Below are 14,466 nucleotides of genomic sequence, written 5' to 3' on the forward strand. Positions count from 1 at the left end.
CAGGATGGCTCCTAAATGAAACTTCCTCTGTAGTGTAGACGTTTCTTTGCCATACAGCAATTTTGCTTCCAGGCATTGATGTATTTGATGAGAATGTACACACCCATCCCTGCCTAGAAAGCAGCTGAGGGCCTTTGCTAAGCCTCCTCCCATTGTTCTCTCCAGATCAGGGACCCTTTGGTGGTGGGGGTAGGGTGGGGAGTGGCTCAATCTCAGTGAGGGCAAAGAAGGCACTAGCTCATAGTATCCAAGTCCCTAGAAGGAACACCGCCTCAAACTAATATTTGCATTGCTAGGTTTAACCCAGGAGGTACCCAAAGCCCAGCTGAGCCCACAGACACTGGGGAAGAGTGGACACTAGGGCTATCCAAGGTCTCCTGGGCCCAGAGTTGTCCCTGCCCACCCCACCACTGACAGTAACACTGCAGGCATGTCTCACTCGGCTCTCCAGCCTGCTGCTCCTGAAGCAACCACAGTAGATAATGTACTTTGTCAGCCCACCTGGATGTTCATGAACCCTGAGATGCCCTAGGACATCCCAAAGGAGCAAGGAAACTAATTATCACCCAAGTATTGATCTTTCAACAAATCAAGTGGGTTCCATCTTAGTATTCCCTCCCCCCTTTGGCCTGTCCAGAACTTTCTAGATTCTTCATGAATCTGTATGTATTATGGAGTTTCTCTTGCTGTTGATTTCTAGTCTTGTTGTGATCAGTCAGGATAGAGAAATTATTATAATCTTTCTTGTATTTGTTGAGAGTGGCTTTGTGCCCTACATAGGAGGATGTTCCGTGGGCTGTTGAAAAGAGTGTGTACTCTGCAGTATTTGAATGGAATGTTCATTTGATGTACATTGTCATTTAATTTTGATATTTCTGTTTTGGGGGGGGTGTTTTTTGTGGGGATGGCCCGTTAGCTAGAGTGTGGTATTGAAGTCACCCGGTATTATCACACTAAGATTAATCTGTGGCCTTCCATCTAATAGTATGTTTTATGAGGTTGTAGGCACCTGTATTCAGGACAGTTATATTGAGAATCATGATGTCCCGTTGACGGATTGTTGCTTTAGTTTGAAGTCTGTTTTGTCAGATTTTAGAGCACCTTTTACATTCTCCTATGTTCATCTGTAATGTACTTATTTCCCTTCATCAGTAAGTGTAATAAGTTCCCTAGGTCTTCTCGCATCAGCCAACGAAGATATTGGCTGGGCTGGAGACAGCACTCTGCCATCCCCTCCTTGTCTCAGAATGGGGGGACAATGGCTGGCAGCCAGCACTAAGTTCAGACTGCACATGCCCAGATGCTCATTTATGGAAGACATCGACATGTAAGTCATGCATGCTTCCCTCGACAGCCAGTCCAGCCGTCGAGAATGGAAACAGGCTTCCTCTGTGCACCACTCGGGTCCCAGTGCTTTGTGGAGAGTACACATCCCTGACTCCAAAGGACCCAGGGACCCAGAGAACTTCAGCTCAGTCCCCCAGGAGAGGGGAAGGTAGCCTTCAGAATGGAAAGATCGGCAGCTGAGGTTGGAGGGAGAGAGGGATGGAAGTGTTGAGAGTGGTTGGAGATCTGTCTGGTCACAGAAATGGAAGACATGGGGAGTTGAGAAGCCACCAGAAAGGTCACATGAATGTTTATTACACAGAAAAGGGGAAAAAGAAGAAAAGGTTTCCAAAACAGTATTTCCAAGGATTTAAACACACACACACACACACACACACACACACACACACAAATTAGAATGCCAAAGAAATGCCATGCTTTGTGTATTTATAACAGGATCTTGTGTATATACACACATATGTATATGGAGACATGTACACAGGCTTTGTTGTTGTAGGCAGTTCTCCATCACATGTGCTGGAAGGAAGGGTTCAAAGCTGTCAGAAATCTGAAGAAGCAGGAACGCTGCTCTGCTTCAGTGAGGCCCTGCAGACCCTGGGCCAAGGCTGGGGGGTGGGAGGGGAGGGCTGGAGGATGGGGGGGGACTGTCAAGCCTGAGGACACTGGAACATTTAGCCAAAGTCAGACCTCTGCCCCAGTTTCAGTCAGGCAAGTCTAGAATCCTCCCTAGGACTGAGATATTCCAAGTAGTCTCCAATCTTTGGAATGGGCTGGCAATACCCCATCCCACCCTCTGGCTGGACTGGGGCACGTGGGCTCCCTGTGAGTAGGAGGGAGAAAAAGAAAGCCCTGGATATCATCAGAGAACATGAAAAATATATAACAGTTAATGTAACAGAGAAAAGAGACCCAAACGAAGCCAATGGCAACACCAAAACAGTAATCCACAACACAACACTCACTCATAATTCAGGGATACAGCCAGGGTTTTCCTTTTATGTGTTACTGAAAACAAGAACAGCCTGTGTAAGAGTGTCCAGCTGTGCCTATGAGGAAGGCCAGCCACGGCTCCACCACCGAAGCCCCCAGAAGTTTGTCACAAGCCCTGTTGTCTCTCTCGCTGCTCCAAACCTCCCTCCTCTTTTACTCCTTGCTGGCTCCTGGGCTGAGGCAGGCAGTGTAGAAAAGAAAAGTCCTGCCTGAGGTCCCAGGAGAGCCCCAGGAAGAGGTCACGGCCCCTCCTCACCACTCCCACACCGGAGGACTCTGGGGGACTTCAGTGGGTCTGGATTTGGTTCAGTGGGGATACTGAGCCCCCAGAAGAGAGGGGAACCTGTGTACCTGGGGATGAGTCCGGGAGGGGTGACTGACTGATGGGTGTGACAGAGCTTTCTTGAGTTGTCACCTATGCTGGGGTGTGGCTTTTCTGTGATACAGCTTACCAAAAGTCACCACACTCCAGTAAGTAACTGCATATACTCTCTGGGTCCCAGACTTAACTTTGGCGGAATCATTCCTTTAGACCTTTGGTGACCTATCTGGGGCAAAGAGGCACTTCTCTGTGTCTCCCCAGGAAAGGTCACTCCCCCTGGGGGGTTGTGACATGCTGGACCAGTGTTTGTTTTGCTGGGAAGAATCTGGGCTGCCAGCCTTTGTGAGTAGTGAGGTCAACACACCTCCCCTGCCTGAGTGGTCCCGGGTTTCTCTAAACCCTTGGCTCTGGCAGGATTGGGAGCAATGAAGGTCTGATTTTATTCCTATACTGAAGACAACAAGGCAGCTGGAGGGCCCTGGGTGAAGTTAGACCATAGTCGTCCCTGGACATAAATGGAGAGTACTCGGAACCACTCGGGTTGCGATTGATTCTGTCTTGGTGCATTATGGGATTAAGGGTGGGTCATGCTCTGAGTGGAATCACACCTGGCCTCTGTGACCCCAGTGACATTCAGAAGATCTCAAAAGCTGACAGGAAGAGGGAGATCGTAGGCTCTGAGCCTCTCCCTCACCACTCAGCTGGCCTCGTCACAACTCTATGTCACTCTCTAGAAGGATGTAGAGCATCTGGCCCTTGAAGAAAGGACCTTGCTGTCACTGATAGAAGCTGATTACTGCAGGGGTGTGGCGTGAAGGGCACCTTCCATCTGAGCTCAGGACCTGAGCATTTTTAGTTCTGCAGGAACATTTACTAACTGTAGAACCCATAGCTGGGCCAGGGGACCCCACCCCCAGGCCCACAGATGGCGTCCTGGCTCCCTGTTCCCACTAGGGGGAAACCTTGGTTTGTACTGGGTGCGCTTCTGCCCTGGAGTAAGTGGAGTGACTATAGTTTGTTCTCTAAGCCCAAAGCCTCCCAAACTACAGAGGAGGTCAGCCTCTGGGAAGCCATGACTAGTGAGGCTGGGGGTTTCCCAAAGCTCCCCTCTGATCCCTACAACAGAGCTAGACTATGACCCAGAAGGTATGAGAAGGACCTGCCCAGAACCGTTGCCACTAACAGCACCCTGCCCTGCGGGAAGAGAGCAGTAAAGAAGACTTAGAGAAAGATGATTGTGTTTTGCATCTTAGGGTAAACGGGCCACTGTCATCCAGCTTTGCTTTCCCCCTTTAGGGGCCTTTAGGGGGATTCTTCTGGTCTTGGGGTTTCAGCCATTGTATGCTGGTCTGAGACCCAGTGTTTGAGATGATGTATAGATGTGACTCTCTTTTGCACACCTTGGTCCTTTTCTGTCTGGGGGACATGCTAGCCATGTGGCTCATTTTCTATGTGTCCTTTAACTTAGTTGCCCTCTCAGCTCCCCAGCCCCCCAGCATTCTACACCCCATGGCTCTGTGAGGGAAAGCAGGAACTGGATCCCATGAGCCAGGCAGCTCTCAGAACCAACTGTCTCCACCTGCCATCTGCTTCCACCCTCCATAAGGGGCCTGCAGAGGCCAGGGGCATGGCTTTGAGGGCAGATGAGGTGAGGTCAAGGATCCAGGAATGCAGCAGGAAACACTGCCTTCAGAAGAGGTTCATTATCCCTCCCTGGGACTCTTGAGGGGCATGTGTCTGAGGGAGGTGCCTCTGCTTTCCCTCACTGTGGGAAAGCTTAACTAAGCCTCTGCCCACGGCAGCTCACAGAACAGTGGGATAAGAACTGCTCTAGGCAGCACCTGGGCCAAGTTACTGTGCAGGCTGATTGCCAAGGCAGGTCTGGGCCCTGGGGGCAGGGAGCAGACCATGCCCTTGACACTCTTCCTTCTCTTCTCTCCAGTGGAGCCAGAGACTTGAACCAGGCAAAGACAGCAGATTGGTCAGTCTGAGGCTGGGGGTGGGTAACACCGTAGTGGCCACAGTCCGCAATCCCAGGGGTCCCAGGGGTAGTATATTGTCCACAATATACTACACACCGCTGCTTAGTTTTAACTTGACAAAACCTAGAATCACCTGGGAAATGTCTTAAGGAGGAATTATTTAGATCAGATCGGCCTGTGGGCATGCGTGTGGAGGATTATCTTAATTGTTAGTTGAAAGATTGTTAATTGAACAATCCACTCCGAATGTGGGAGGTACCGTGGTCAGGGACTTTGTAAGTTTACATAAAACTAGCTAAGGTGCAAAAAGAGCAAACGGCATGGATGCATTTGTTCAAGCTCCTACATTATGGCTCCTTGGCTTTGATAAACTGTGTATCACCTGGAATGGAAGCAAAAAAGAAACCAAAACAATAGCAAAACCCCTTCCCCCTTGCATGTTGCTTTTTTGAAACCAGGACACTATTGTAGCACTGACCACGCCCATTGGGGGGTGGAGCGATGGGCGGAGAGGACCTGAGGAAGGAGGTCGGAGGGGGCCAGGGAGGCACTCTCTCTTTCTGGCGTGACTCGGACAGGAGAGGATCGGGTTGAATTTCCTGGTGTTCATCTGTCTAGGTTGTAAGTTATTTCTCCCTGAATAAACATCTATTCGGCCTATTTGTTTATCCTGATCCTTATTTACCGCAATACACTATGCCATCTAGGCAGCTTTGTCATTAAAGGGTCCCGTAGCCACTAAGCACTTTATGGCTGGATGGCTCTGCTTTCTAGATAGTAAATGAATTCTGGTTACCTAGATCCAATGGCCAGCTTGGACTATGTGGAGTGAATTAGACACTGCCCACTGTCCGAGAATAATTATGCTAAAGTTATGCCTCACCCAGGAGCTGCTGTTTGTAGCTAAAGGTAACCCTTGGACTCACTATTCTGGGAGCTCCTTATTCTACCCACATCAGCTACCTGGAGTTGGGGGGGGGGATGCCAGGGAGACAATTTTCCAAGCTTGCAAACCCCTGTATTAAACCATCCCACACTCATGGTGACACTTGTCACTCAGAAAAGTCCCACTCAAGTCTGGCTCACATCACTAAACAAGCAATACAAATTGCTATCTCTGTTCAACTCCTCCAGTAGCCACCCCCAGTCCAAACGAGGCAAATAGGCTTCTCTCTCACTCTGGGAGCCGCTTTTGCCAACCACTGTCATCACTGGCTGTGTGGGGTAAAGGGCTGTGGGTTGGCAGCATGAGAGGGCACATTGGCCCCTCGCTCCCCTGCGCCGTGGCTTTGGTGCCTGATGCAGCTTCCTTGAGAACAGTGATCTGCCAGAGTGGGTGGCCTACGACAGGGGCTTGGGACACACAGAAGCAACAGAAAGAAACACAGGAAGGGACCCTGGCAGGTGTCGAAGGGTGCAACTCAATCCACACAGCCCTGGGTAGACACAGGAAAGGACAGGAAAACTAGTCCAGAATCAGAGCCAGGAGTGGGTAGTCACAGGTCTACATCTCTTCATGATGTCAGGGGCTGTCCAGTCTGGGGGGGGGGGTCTGTTACCAAAGACTGCAATTAAGAAGCCTGGTAGGGACTGGAACCCCGGAGAAATGGGAGCAGCTTCCCAAGAGCCTCTAACCCCCAAGGCAGAAAGTGGACAGCTCCTTTCGTTAGCCCTAGCCATGCTGTGACAGAACCTCTGCTACACAGGCAGAGATTCTCCAAGTGGGACCCACTGATGGCTCAAGGCCAGTGCGACTGGGAACTGAGCTCTGGGCCTATCCCACATGTTACTGCTTCCTACACCAAAAGAAGAATGAAGAGAGATGCAAATAGCCATACCACCACTGTAATTTTGGATCGCCTTTCTCTTGACTTCTGTTGGTTTCTCCCCCTATATGGATCTAGCTCTATACTGGTACATCACTCCAGGTTTGCTGCTGGAAGGGCCACAAAGGTCCACAAGTTGTGCCAACAACTTCAGCCTCACGATGCATCTTCTTGCAGCACAAATGAATTCCAGATTGAAGTCCCCAACCTCACGATGTTACTCCTATCACACTTCAAATACAGATGAGTCTCCACTGTCCCCTGGGACTTGCTCAGGAGGCCTGAACAGGCCAGGGTATTTACCTTTCATGGGTCCCAAGGCATCTGACTATTCACAAGGCTCTCTAGAGATATCCACATGCTTGGCGGTGGGTGGGAAGCCCAGACTCAGCTCTGGTGTTAGGAAATAGCAATGAATGGATTCCGTCACCTTCCTCAAACCAAACCATCTGGATCTGGAAACACGAGGACGTCAGAAGGGGAGGGGACCAGAAACAGTAGTAAATACATCCAAGAAGGCTGCTGGTCTGCAGCAACTCACAACTCAGTCTGGTCATTTTACATACAAGCATCTGGGATTCCAGCAATGCCATCTTAGAGGAGGTGTGAGTGTCACCCTTGCCTCTGGGAAGCAAAGGTCACACACACACAGCCATTAACTAAAAGGCTGTGAACTTTTAGTGTCGTCAGACACCTGTGGGGACCCAAGGATGTCTCCACAGCTAGGCTACCACGTGGTCACCTTGCAACCTCCACCCTGATACTGCCCCTCAGGAGGCCACAGAGCACATACAGGGAAAGGGGCGAGGACCCAGTAAAAGTGTTCCATGAAGTCCTAATGCCTGGGAGAGCACCCCATCACCTACACAGGGCCCACAGCAGCCCAGTCTGACAGGCCTGGGTGCCTGTTTAGTGGACAGTTGGATAAGCATTGCCCAGCACCCCTGTGCTTGGTCAATAACCCGCCTCTAGCCCAGTCCTCGGGTTTTGGCCCTGTGGCTCCCATGCATCTCTGGAGCAGGGAGAGAAGTTCGCCTCAGACCCTGCTGAGAAAGGAGGTGTGTTCTTCAAAATAAATGGTATTTTTTAAATACTCTCTTTCCACCCCAATCTGAGAAGTGGCAGAAGGGAACATGTGATGGTCTTTGTGCCCAAAGCCACCTGGTGCAGCTGACACAGGACCTTGGACTTCTCCGGCAGGTCCTGTAGGCTCACAGCTGCTGTGGGATACCTTGATCCTTGTACCCTGTAAGGAAGGAGGAGAGGCAGTTAGGGGACACTCCCTTTAGGAGTGACAAACATGGCCCCAGACCAGAATAGACAGGACCTTGTTACACCCTGAAGACCTTATTCATACAGGGAGCAGCAAAGATCCACTATTTACTGGCTAGGCTATATAGGAGGAGAGAGGGAGGAAGAGAGAGAGGGAAGGGAGGGAGGGAGGGAGGGAGGGAGGGAGGGAGGGAGGGAGGGAGAGAGGGAGGGAGGGAGGGAGGGAGGATGAGGTTGGCTGTCCGAGAAGGGAACAGCTGTCTGACATATGTCCAACTAGCTGGATAGCAGGGACAGGAACGGGGTGGAGAACACTGAATCTTCAGAACATCATTGCCAATACTGCAATTTTTGTTTTCCAGTGTCAGAGATGAAACCCAGGCCCTCATATGCACTGACTAGCTCTTCTCCCCTGGCTTCTCCCACATCCCTTCCTGGGAGAGCTGGACCACTGATGGTGTGAGGGAATTGTTACTAATCTGATTGAGTGAGATTACAGAGCTGAGAAAGCAGGGAAGGGTGGACTAAGCTGTGTCTCTGCCAGTTACCTTGGTCTACAGAGGAAGAGGCCATGAGCCCCAACTGGGTCTCTTTCTATGTAGTGGGCCACCTGTCAATCTTGGGTGCCAACAATCCAGTGATGGTTAAGGGCCTAGGGGCAATAGAAGTGATCAGAGTGGCATAGGGAGCCAAAGATGGTAGAGACATCAGGGACCTGTTATGCTAGGCACTCTCCTGTCCAGAGAACAGCTGAAAATGCAATTAACCACTAGCCAGTCAAGAGGGTGGGCTATCTGCACAGGGGAGAGGGTATGCATCTACTAACAGACTCACCTTGGGAGACTGCGGCAGCAGAGATGCAAGGCAGCAGAAGGAAGAGGAGAGAGAAAGAGAAACCGTCTGAACACAGGAGCCAAAGAGCTGGCACTGTAAGGTGAGGGGGGACTGCCAGCAAAGATTGATTGTATCACACAGCCCTGGCCCTGTCTGCCCAGTGCCCTCTTCAGCCATGCCCACACCCTTGCTAAGCTCCTGTCTTTATTCCTTCTTCTTTACTCCCCACTCCCAGCCCATTCTCTCAGGGTGCATTCTGGACGATTTAGAAGAGGGACAGGTACAGAGGAAGCAGGTGTGACTGACAAACTAAAGATACTGCACTGACCAGTCCTGGTCCCAGCCCATGATTAGTTCTTTCTATGGACTAGACCCACATTTATAAAGCCTGCTGCTTCGGGAAAGACCTGAGGACAGAAAACATCTTGCAGACATCTTAGATCGATTGGTAATGGCTCCCCGGAGCCTTGTGCTGAGACAAATGTCAGAAATGAGTACCAATGTCTGTTGTTGATGTAGCAATGGAAAGAATTATCTGCAAGTTCTGTCCAGTGATCAAGACAAGCTGCCGTGTCTGGTGCTGCTCATTATTTTATTATTATAGATGGAGCATCTATGTTCAACCAATTCTCGGATCCTTCTCAGAAGTTTTTATTTGATACTGTGTTTGATGGTGGCCAAGGTGCCATGTGCAACCCAACCTGTGTTTTTTATGTGAGTGATGTCAGAGGAACAACCCTCTACCCAACTGTTCCTGGAACAAAATCAGTTGCAGCTGTTCCCTTCTAAGGGGCCACCCCAAGACACCTCCTCAAACATGGCTTCTCAGAGCAACCCTAGCCCATCTCATGAGAGGGGCCATCCATCTTTTGAGGGTGAGAGCAACTTTTAAAAGTGAAAAGTCAATGGCTATTGAGATTGGCAGTCTGGGAAGAGGAGGCAGGGACTGATTATCTTCTGCAGCCCCAAAAAAAATCATGGCAAAAAATTTGGTGCCAAGGCAGAACCCCTGAATACATCCCAGATACCCAAAGGGGCTGACTAACGCACAAAGGAGCCTAGAGGGCAGGAAGGAAGAGCTGGGCTGGAGACACTGACATTTGTACATCCTACAGCCAGATTACAGCTCCTACACCAGGCTACAGAGTTCCGGCCTGGGAGACAGGCAGGGAGGGAGGGCATGGGCCCCCATCTACACGTCTTGAGACCTATGCTGTCTCATCTAGGGCTAACAGGAGTGCTCTTAAACTTATGGCTTTGGACCAGACCCCTGTTCCTAGGGATTAAGAAGGACCAAACACAAGCACAGATTGATGACTTACAGTGCTTCAACTCATGACATTTCAAGTTAAAGATGTGTTACTTGGGATCCTGGGCTCATTTTTGACATAGTAATCCTGGCATGTGTTGGGTTCAGTGGGCAGTAATCAGAGGGAGACCAAAGAGCATCTGGATTCAGGAAGCTGTAGGAATCAGATCTGGCATCAACACACATTTATTGAAGCCTAGTCTGGTACATTCCTTGCTGTCATGGCAGACGTGGTATGTCCCCTGAAGACCCCTAATGGGCATAGTTGATGCTTTCCCTTGAAGGGTATCTGGAGAGTCTTGTTTCTTCTTTCTTTCTCCTCCCAGGCATGAAGTGAGTGGCTTTTGTCCTTTCATGAAATGCTGTCTGTTCACAATTCGGAGCAAAAAGACCACCCAAGCCTGGATCGAACTCATTTTTCTTGGTACACTGACCCTGGGTATTAGTTACAGTAACAGAAAGATTAACTCTCTTATTAGAGTCCCAACACCACTAACCCGGATGCTTGTTTACAGAGCCGAGAAGCCAGGAATGTGAGGTATAACCTTCCCAGGCCTTCTAGAGTAGCTGAACTTCCTAGGATCTATCTGGGAGTGGGATCTGGGGCCCACAGATGCCCCAAGCATCCCCAGGGAAGTGGCCTAGTGGCTCCTGGGAAGCCAACAGTGGAAGTGAGATCCAGTAGAGGGGCCATCAGATTTGGGGTGAGCTGTATGAACCACCTTGATCTGAGGCTCTCCCCAGCAGAAAGGGGCCTTCTCCTCACTGCTGCCTGGTGCTGCCTCCTACCCTGACTCTGCCTATGGGACACCCTGAAAGTCCAGCCCACTGACTTGCTCTCTGAACTCTGTGAAGACCTGCTGTCAAGTCTGTCGCCCTAGCCACCCACACGGAGTCCCACCCAGCTCTAACACTTGAACCTTCTCCGGTGGGGTGATTTGATTAGTCACCCACTCTGGTCCTAGCATTGGGTGTGCCTGAGTTTCCTGCATCTTCCAAGGAACCCCATTTGAGGCTGAGGAAGTTCTGGATCCTTCCAGACTGTTCTAGGTCATCCTATGGCCTCTGAATCTTGGCTTCTCTTCTTGCCTCTCGGGTCTTCACCTGGCACAGCTTCCCTATACACCGGCAATTCAACCTGCAAACCTAGTGAGGAGCGGCATGTAGGGACAGGGTACAAAGAGCAAAGTGACTGGGGGTGTGTGGCACCAATTACTGAGGCCCTCCACCCAGTGAGGTAGGAACAGGAAAGGAGTTGCAGGGAAACAGCTGTTCCAGGCAGGTGTTGTCTGACTGAAGAGTCTGCCAAGTTATTTTTAAAATGATCATTTGTCTTTGGTAAATTTGATTTTGAAACTTTATATACTTCCACAAAACACTTTTGTGCCTAAGCTGATTTTGCATCCATATTGGATGATTCATTAACACCTTCAAAGACAGTGAGAGCTTGTAAGACTTTGGCACCAGCCAACCAAGGAGTGTAGTTTAACCCAGTAAGGAGTCGTTCAGGTCTATGTGAGAAACACAATTACTCGGCTTCCTGCAGGTGAAGACAGTATACGGCTTTGCTCCTCCTCTAGAACCTGTGATGCAGACACACAACCATGGGCCAAGAGGCCGGCCTCATTCTGAATTCACAAGCTTACTCAGGTTCAGTGGGAGAGCTGTGTCCTTGACAAATGTGGCGAGTGGTGTCTTTGCTGGAGAGGGCCCTCCCTTGGAGACCCACCCTGCAGGGCTGGTATGGTAGAGAGAGGACTCTGCAACAAGTGGCCATGGCCCTAGGGCAGAGGAACTGGAGTGCCCTCGGAGGCTGTGTCCAAGGATACAGGCATCTTTGGGATAAGTGTAGGTCGCCTGTTCCTCCTAGGCTCCTCCACAGCTCTAGCTCCCTGGCCAGACCCCACCCCTCTCTGCCCTCAGCACACCAGCCATTACTCACTGGCAAGGATGACCATGTCCATGCCCCAGAAGATGCTCATGATCCAGCCCACCATGACAATGGCCGTGAGCACCTGAATTAGGGCCGCAGCGATATTCAGCCAGAAGACGCAGCACACGTGCCTGTCTGGGAGGTCGGTGCGGGCCCCACACAGCACGGTGAAGGCCGAGACGAACGTACCTGGGAGAAGCCAGAGGGGACAGCTTCAGGGAGGCTGCAAGGCTGCCAGTCCACCCCCACTGCTCAGCCTCCAGTGCTCAGACAGAAGCAGGGAGGCCCTGCACCCAGTCCTCCAGGGCTCTGCCCTGCTCAGGTCCTAGCTACAGTGCTACTCCAAAGTGAAGAGGAGGTGCGACACAGGGGCCACTAGGGCCTAGCACCAGGTCTGTGGCTTCTGGAAAACAGGAGTCGTTGGGTGACCCAAAAGTCGGTCTCAGAGGTTGAATTCCAGAGAGATAGAGAAAGAGTGCCAGGAAGTGATCTCAGCCCATGTGTTGATGGTTAGGAAATAGGACTGTGGACAGAGTGCAGGACTGCAGACAGTCTCAGAGCATCCCTGATGTTCCCACAACCACTCCAACCCAAGGGGAGGGCTGTAGGAGGAACAGCCACCGAGGGATGCTCCCTTCCTTTCACTCCTCCCCTCCCCTGCCCTCCCCTGCCCTGCCCTCCCCACCTCTGTCTTACCCCAGTTGAAGATACTGCTGTTTACTGAGCTTTGCTTGGCTATAGCTCTTCTCTGATGTGAGCCTTGAAGTCCCCTCTCCCCAAGAAGGACTCTGCCTGTTCTCCCTGTGACTGTTCCCTGGGGGTTCTCACAATAGTTACCATAAGCTTAGTGGCTTCTCCCACGCAAATGCATCCTTCCTGTGCTTTGGAGTCAGGGAAATCTGGATGAGGTTTCTGGTCTAGTATGAGGATACCATTTCCTGTTGCCCCAGCTTCTAGTAGTTGCCTATGGTCTTGACTCTTGGCCCCTTGCTCAGTAGTCAGAGCCAGCAGCAGCATAGAACCCTGCCCTTGATCTGCTGTCCTCTCATCCGTCCCTGAGCCTGGTCCTCCTGCCTGCCTTACGTGTGGACATACTTGATAATCTCATCTCTCAAGATCCCCTACTTCATCATGGCTCAGAGTCCCTTTCATCACGTCAGTTCACATAGTCACAGGCGTAGGGATTGGGACACAGCATCTTTGGGGACAGGTGTTCAGCCTTGCACTTTATCTTATATAGAGAGACTCAGGAATTAAGTAAGTTGCTCAAAGTCACAATAACAAGCTGGCCCCACTGTGACTCCAAGGGTCAATGACCTGTCAAAAGCAGGCCAGGATCTAAATTGAGACATTTGGGAAATTGGCCCATGGACTAGTGACCTTTCTCATGACCCCCATTATCTCTGTCCTTGCCCTCGAGGACACTGAGGCTGTCCATTCACTTCCCGCTGAACTTGGTTTCTCCACACACACCCCCACTCCCCTCACCTCCCTTTCCAGCTTGCTGGCTCCTACTCGATTCAGAACACAGATTTTACTCCAGCCTGCCCTGATGCCTAAGATCAAGGCTGAGGGAAACTGAGTCCAGCTGCTGATTTCTCGCCATGACCCTCTCCCCACACTTTCTCATCTGAACTGCTACCTCCAATGAAGGCCCCACCCCATCTCCCCATCTCCTTTACTTCCAGGTCTCCAACAAGGGCGCAGTCCCTCTCCCACAGCAGGTGGTCTGTGGGAGTCACAGAAGAAACCTTGCCCTGAGGACTGTCAGGCCCTCTAGTACCACCTGTAGCATCGTTACAGACACGTTGCCCAGGCTCGCCGGCACCCCAGAATGCCTGAAGTGCCCAGGAGTCTGCATTTCCAAACAACCCTGTCATCCTGAGGAATGATGAAGCTCACTACAGCATGACAACCAGGAAGCTGGCCTCGCACCAACCACACAGACCTAGCACAGAGCACAGCAGTCCTATGGGAACTGTAAAACCAAGCAGTTATCTTCACAGAGTGGGCAGTCCAGCAGGGGCACATGGTGGCTGATGGCTCTCCTTTCTGGGTGATGAGGCAAAGTCATACCCCTTGCAAGTCTGTGTAGGCTACTTCAGGCACTAACAGAGTCCTGCCCTTGCAGCCTGAAGTACTGCAGGCACTCATACTCCACTGGGAAGATTGAAGGCCTTTGCAGAGTTACAGAAGGGAAGGTGAGTGACCTGGGCCACGAGTGGGGAGAGGGAGGTGAGTTTAGGCAGTACCGGGGCAGCAGCAGTGACACCTAAGAGGTTGATGGGAGGAGGATGAGGAGCAGTAGCAGGGTCACTGGAGGACTCTGAATGCCAGGATATGGTTCTGCCTAACCTGCAGGAAGCAGAGCCCGGGGGAGTTGTGAGCACAAGAGGGATGCGATGGGAAAGGAGCCTTAAGGAAATGAGGCTGACAGCGGGTATTGGTGGGGTCCTTTATCACTGGAAGGAGAATGCAACCTCTGAGAAGTGACAGGGACCCGGGGGACTTAAGAAGTGCATGGCACCATCCTTTGCTGCCGATGGTGTGTCATGTGTAGGGAACAGGAGATGAGTACAGGCTGACAGCATTGCACAAGAGAACCCTGCAGATGCAAAAAGATGGTGGGAGAGGAATTCGAATGCGTGGGG

At 51.1% G+C, this 14,466-nt stretch overlaps 1 protein-coding gene across 1 annotated transcript in view; it reads right to left on the reverse strand.

The window, feature by feature from the left end:
* Positions 1-7,434: 7,434 nt before the first annotated feature.
* Positions 7,435-14,466, reverse strand: part of Stum (stum, mechanosensory transduction mediator homolog) — a 41,718-nt gene continuing 34,686 nt past the window's right edge. The window contains exons 2-3 of the mRNA XM_051186443.1: positions 11,825-12,004; positions 7,435-7,713 (exon numbers count right to left, since the gene is read on the reverse strand). Of these exons, the coding sequence (XP_051042400.1) occupies positions 7,679-7,713; positions 11,825-12,004 (215 nt within the window). The 3' untranslated portion in view covers positions 7,435-7,678. The remainder of the gene's footprint in view (positions 7,714-11,824; positions 12,005-14,466) is intronic.

This window comes from Phodopus roborovskii, unplaced genomic scaffold (assembly GCF_943737965.1).
Source record: "Phodopus roborovskii unplaced genomic scaffold, PHOROB, whole genome shotgun sequence".
Taxonomy (NCBI): domain Eukaryota; kingdom Metazoa; phylum Chordata; class Mammalia; order Rodentia; family Cricetidae; genus Phodopus; species Phodopus roborovskii.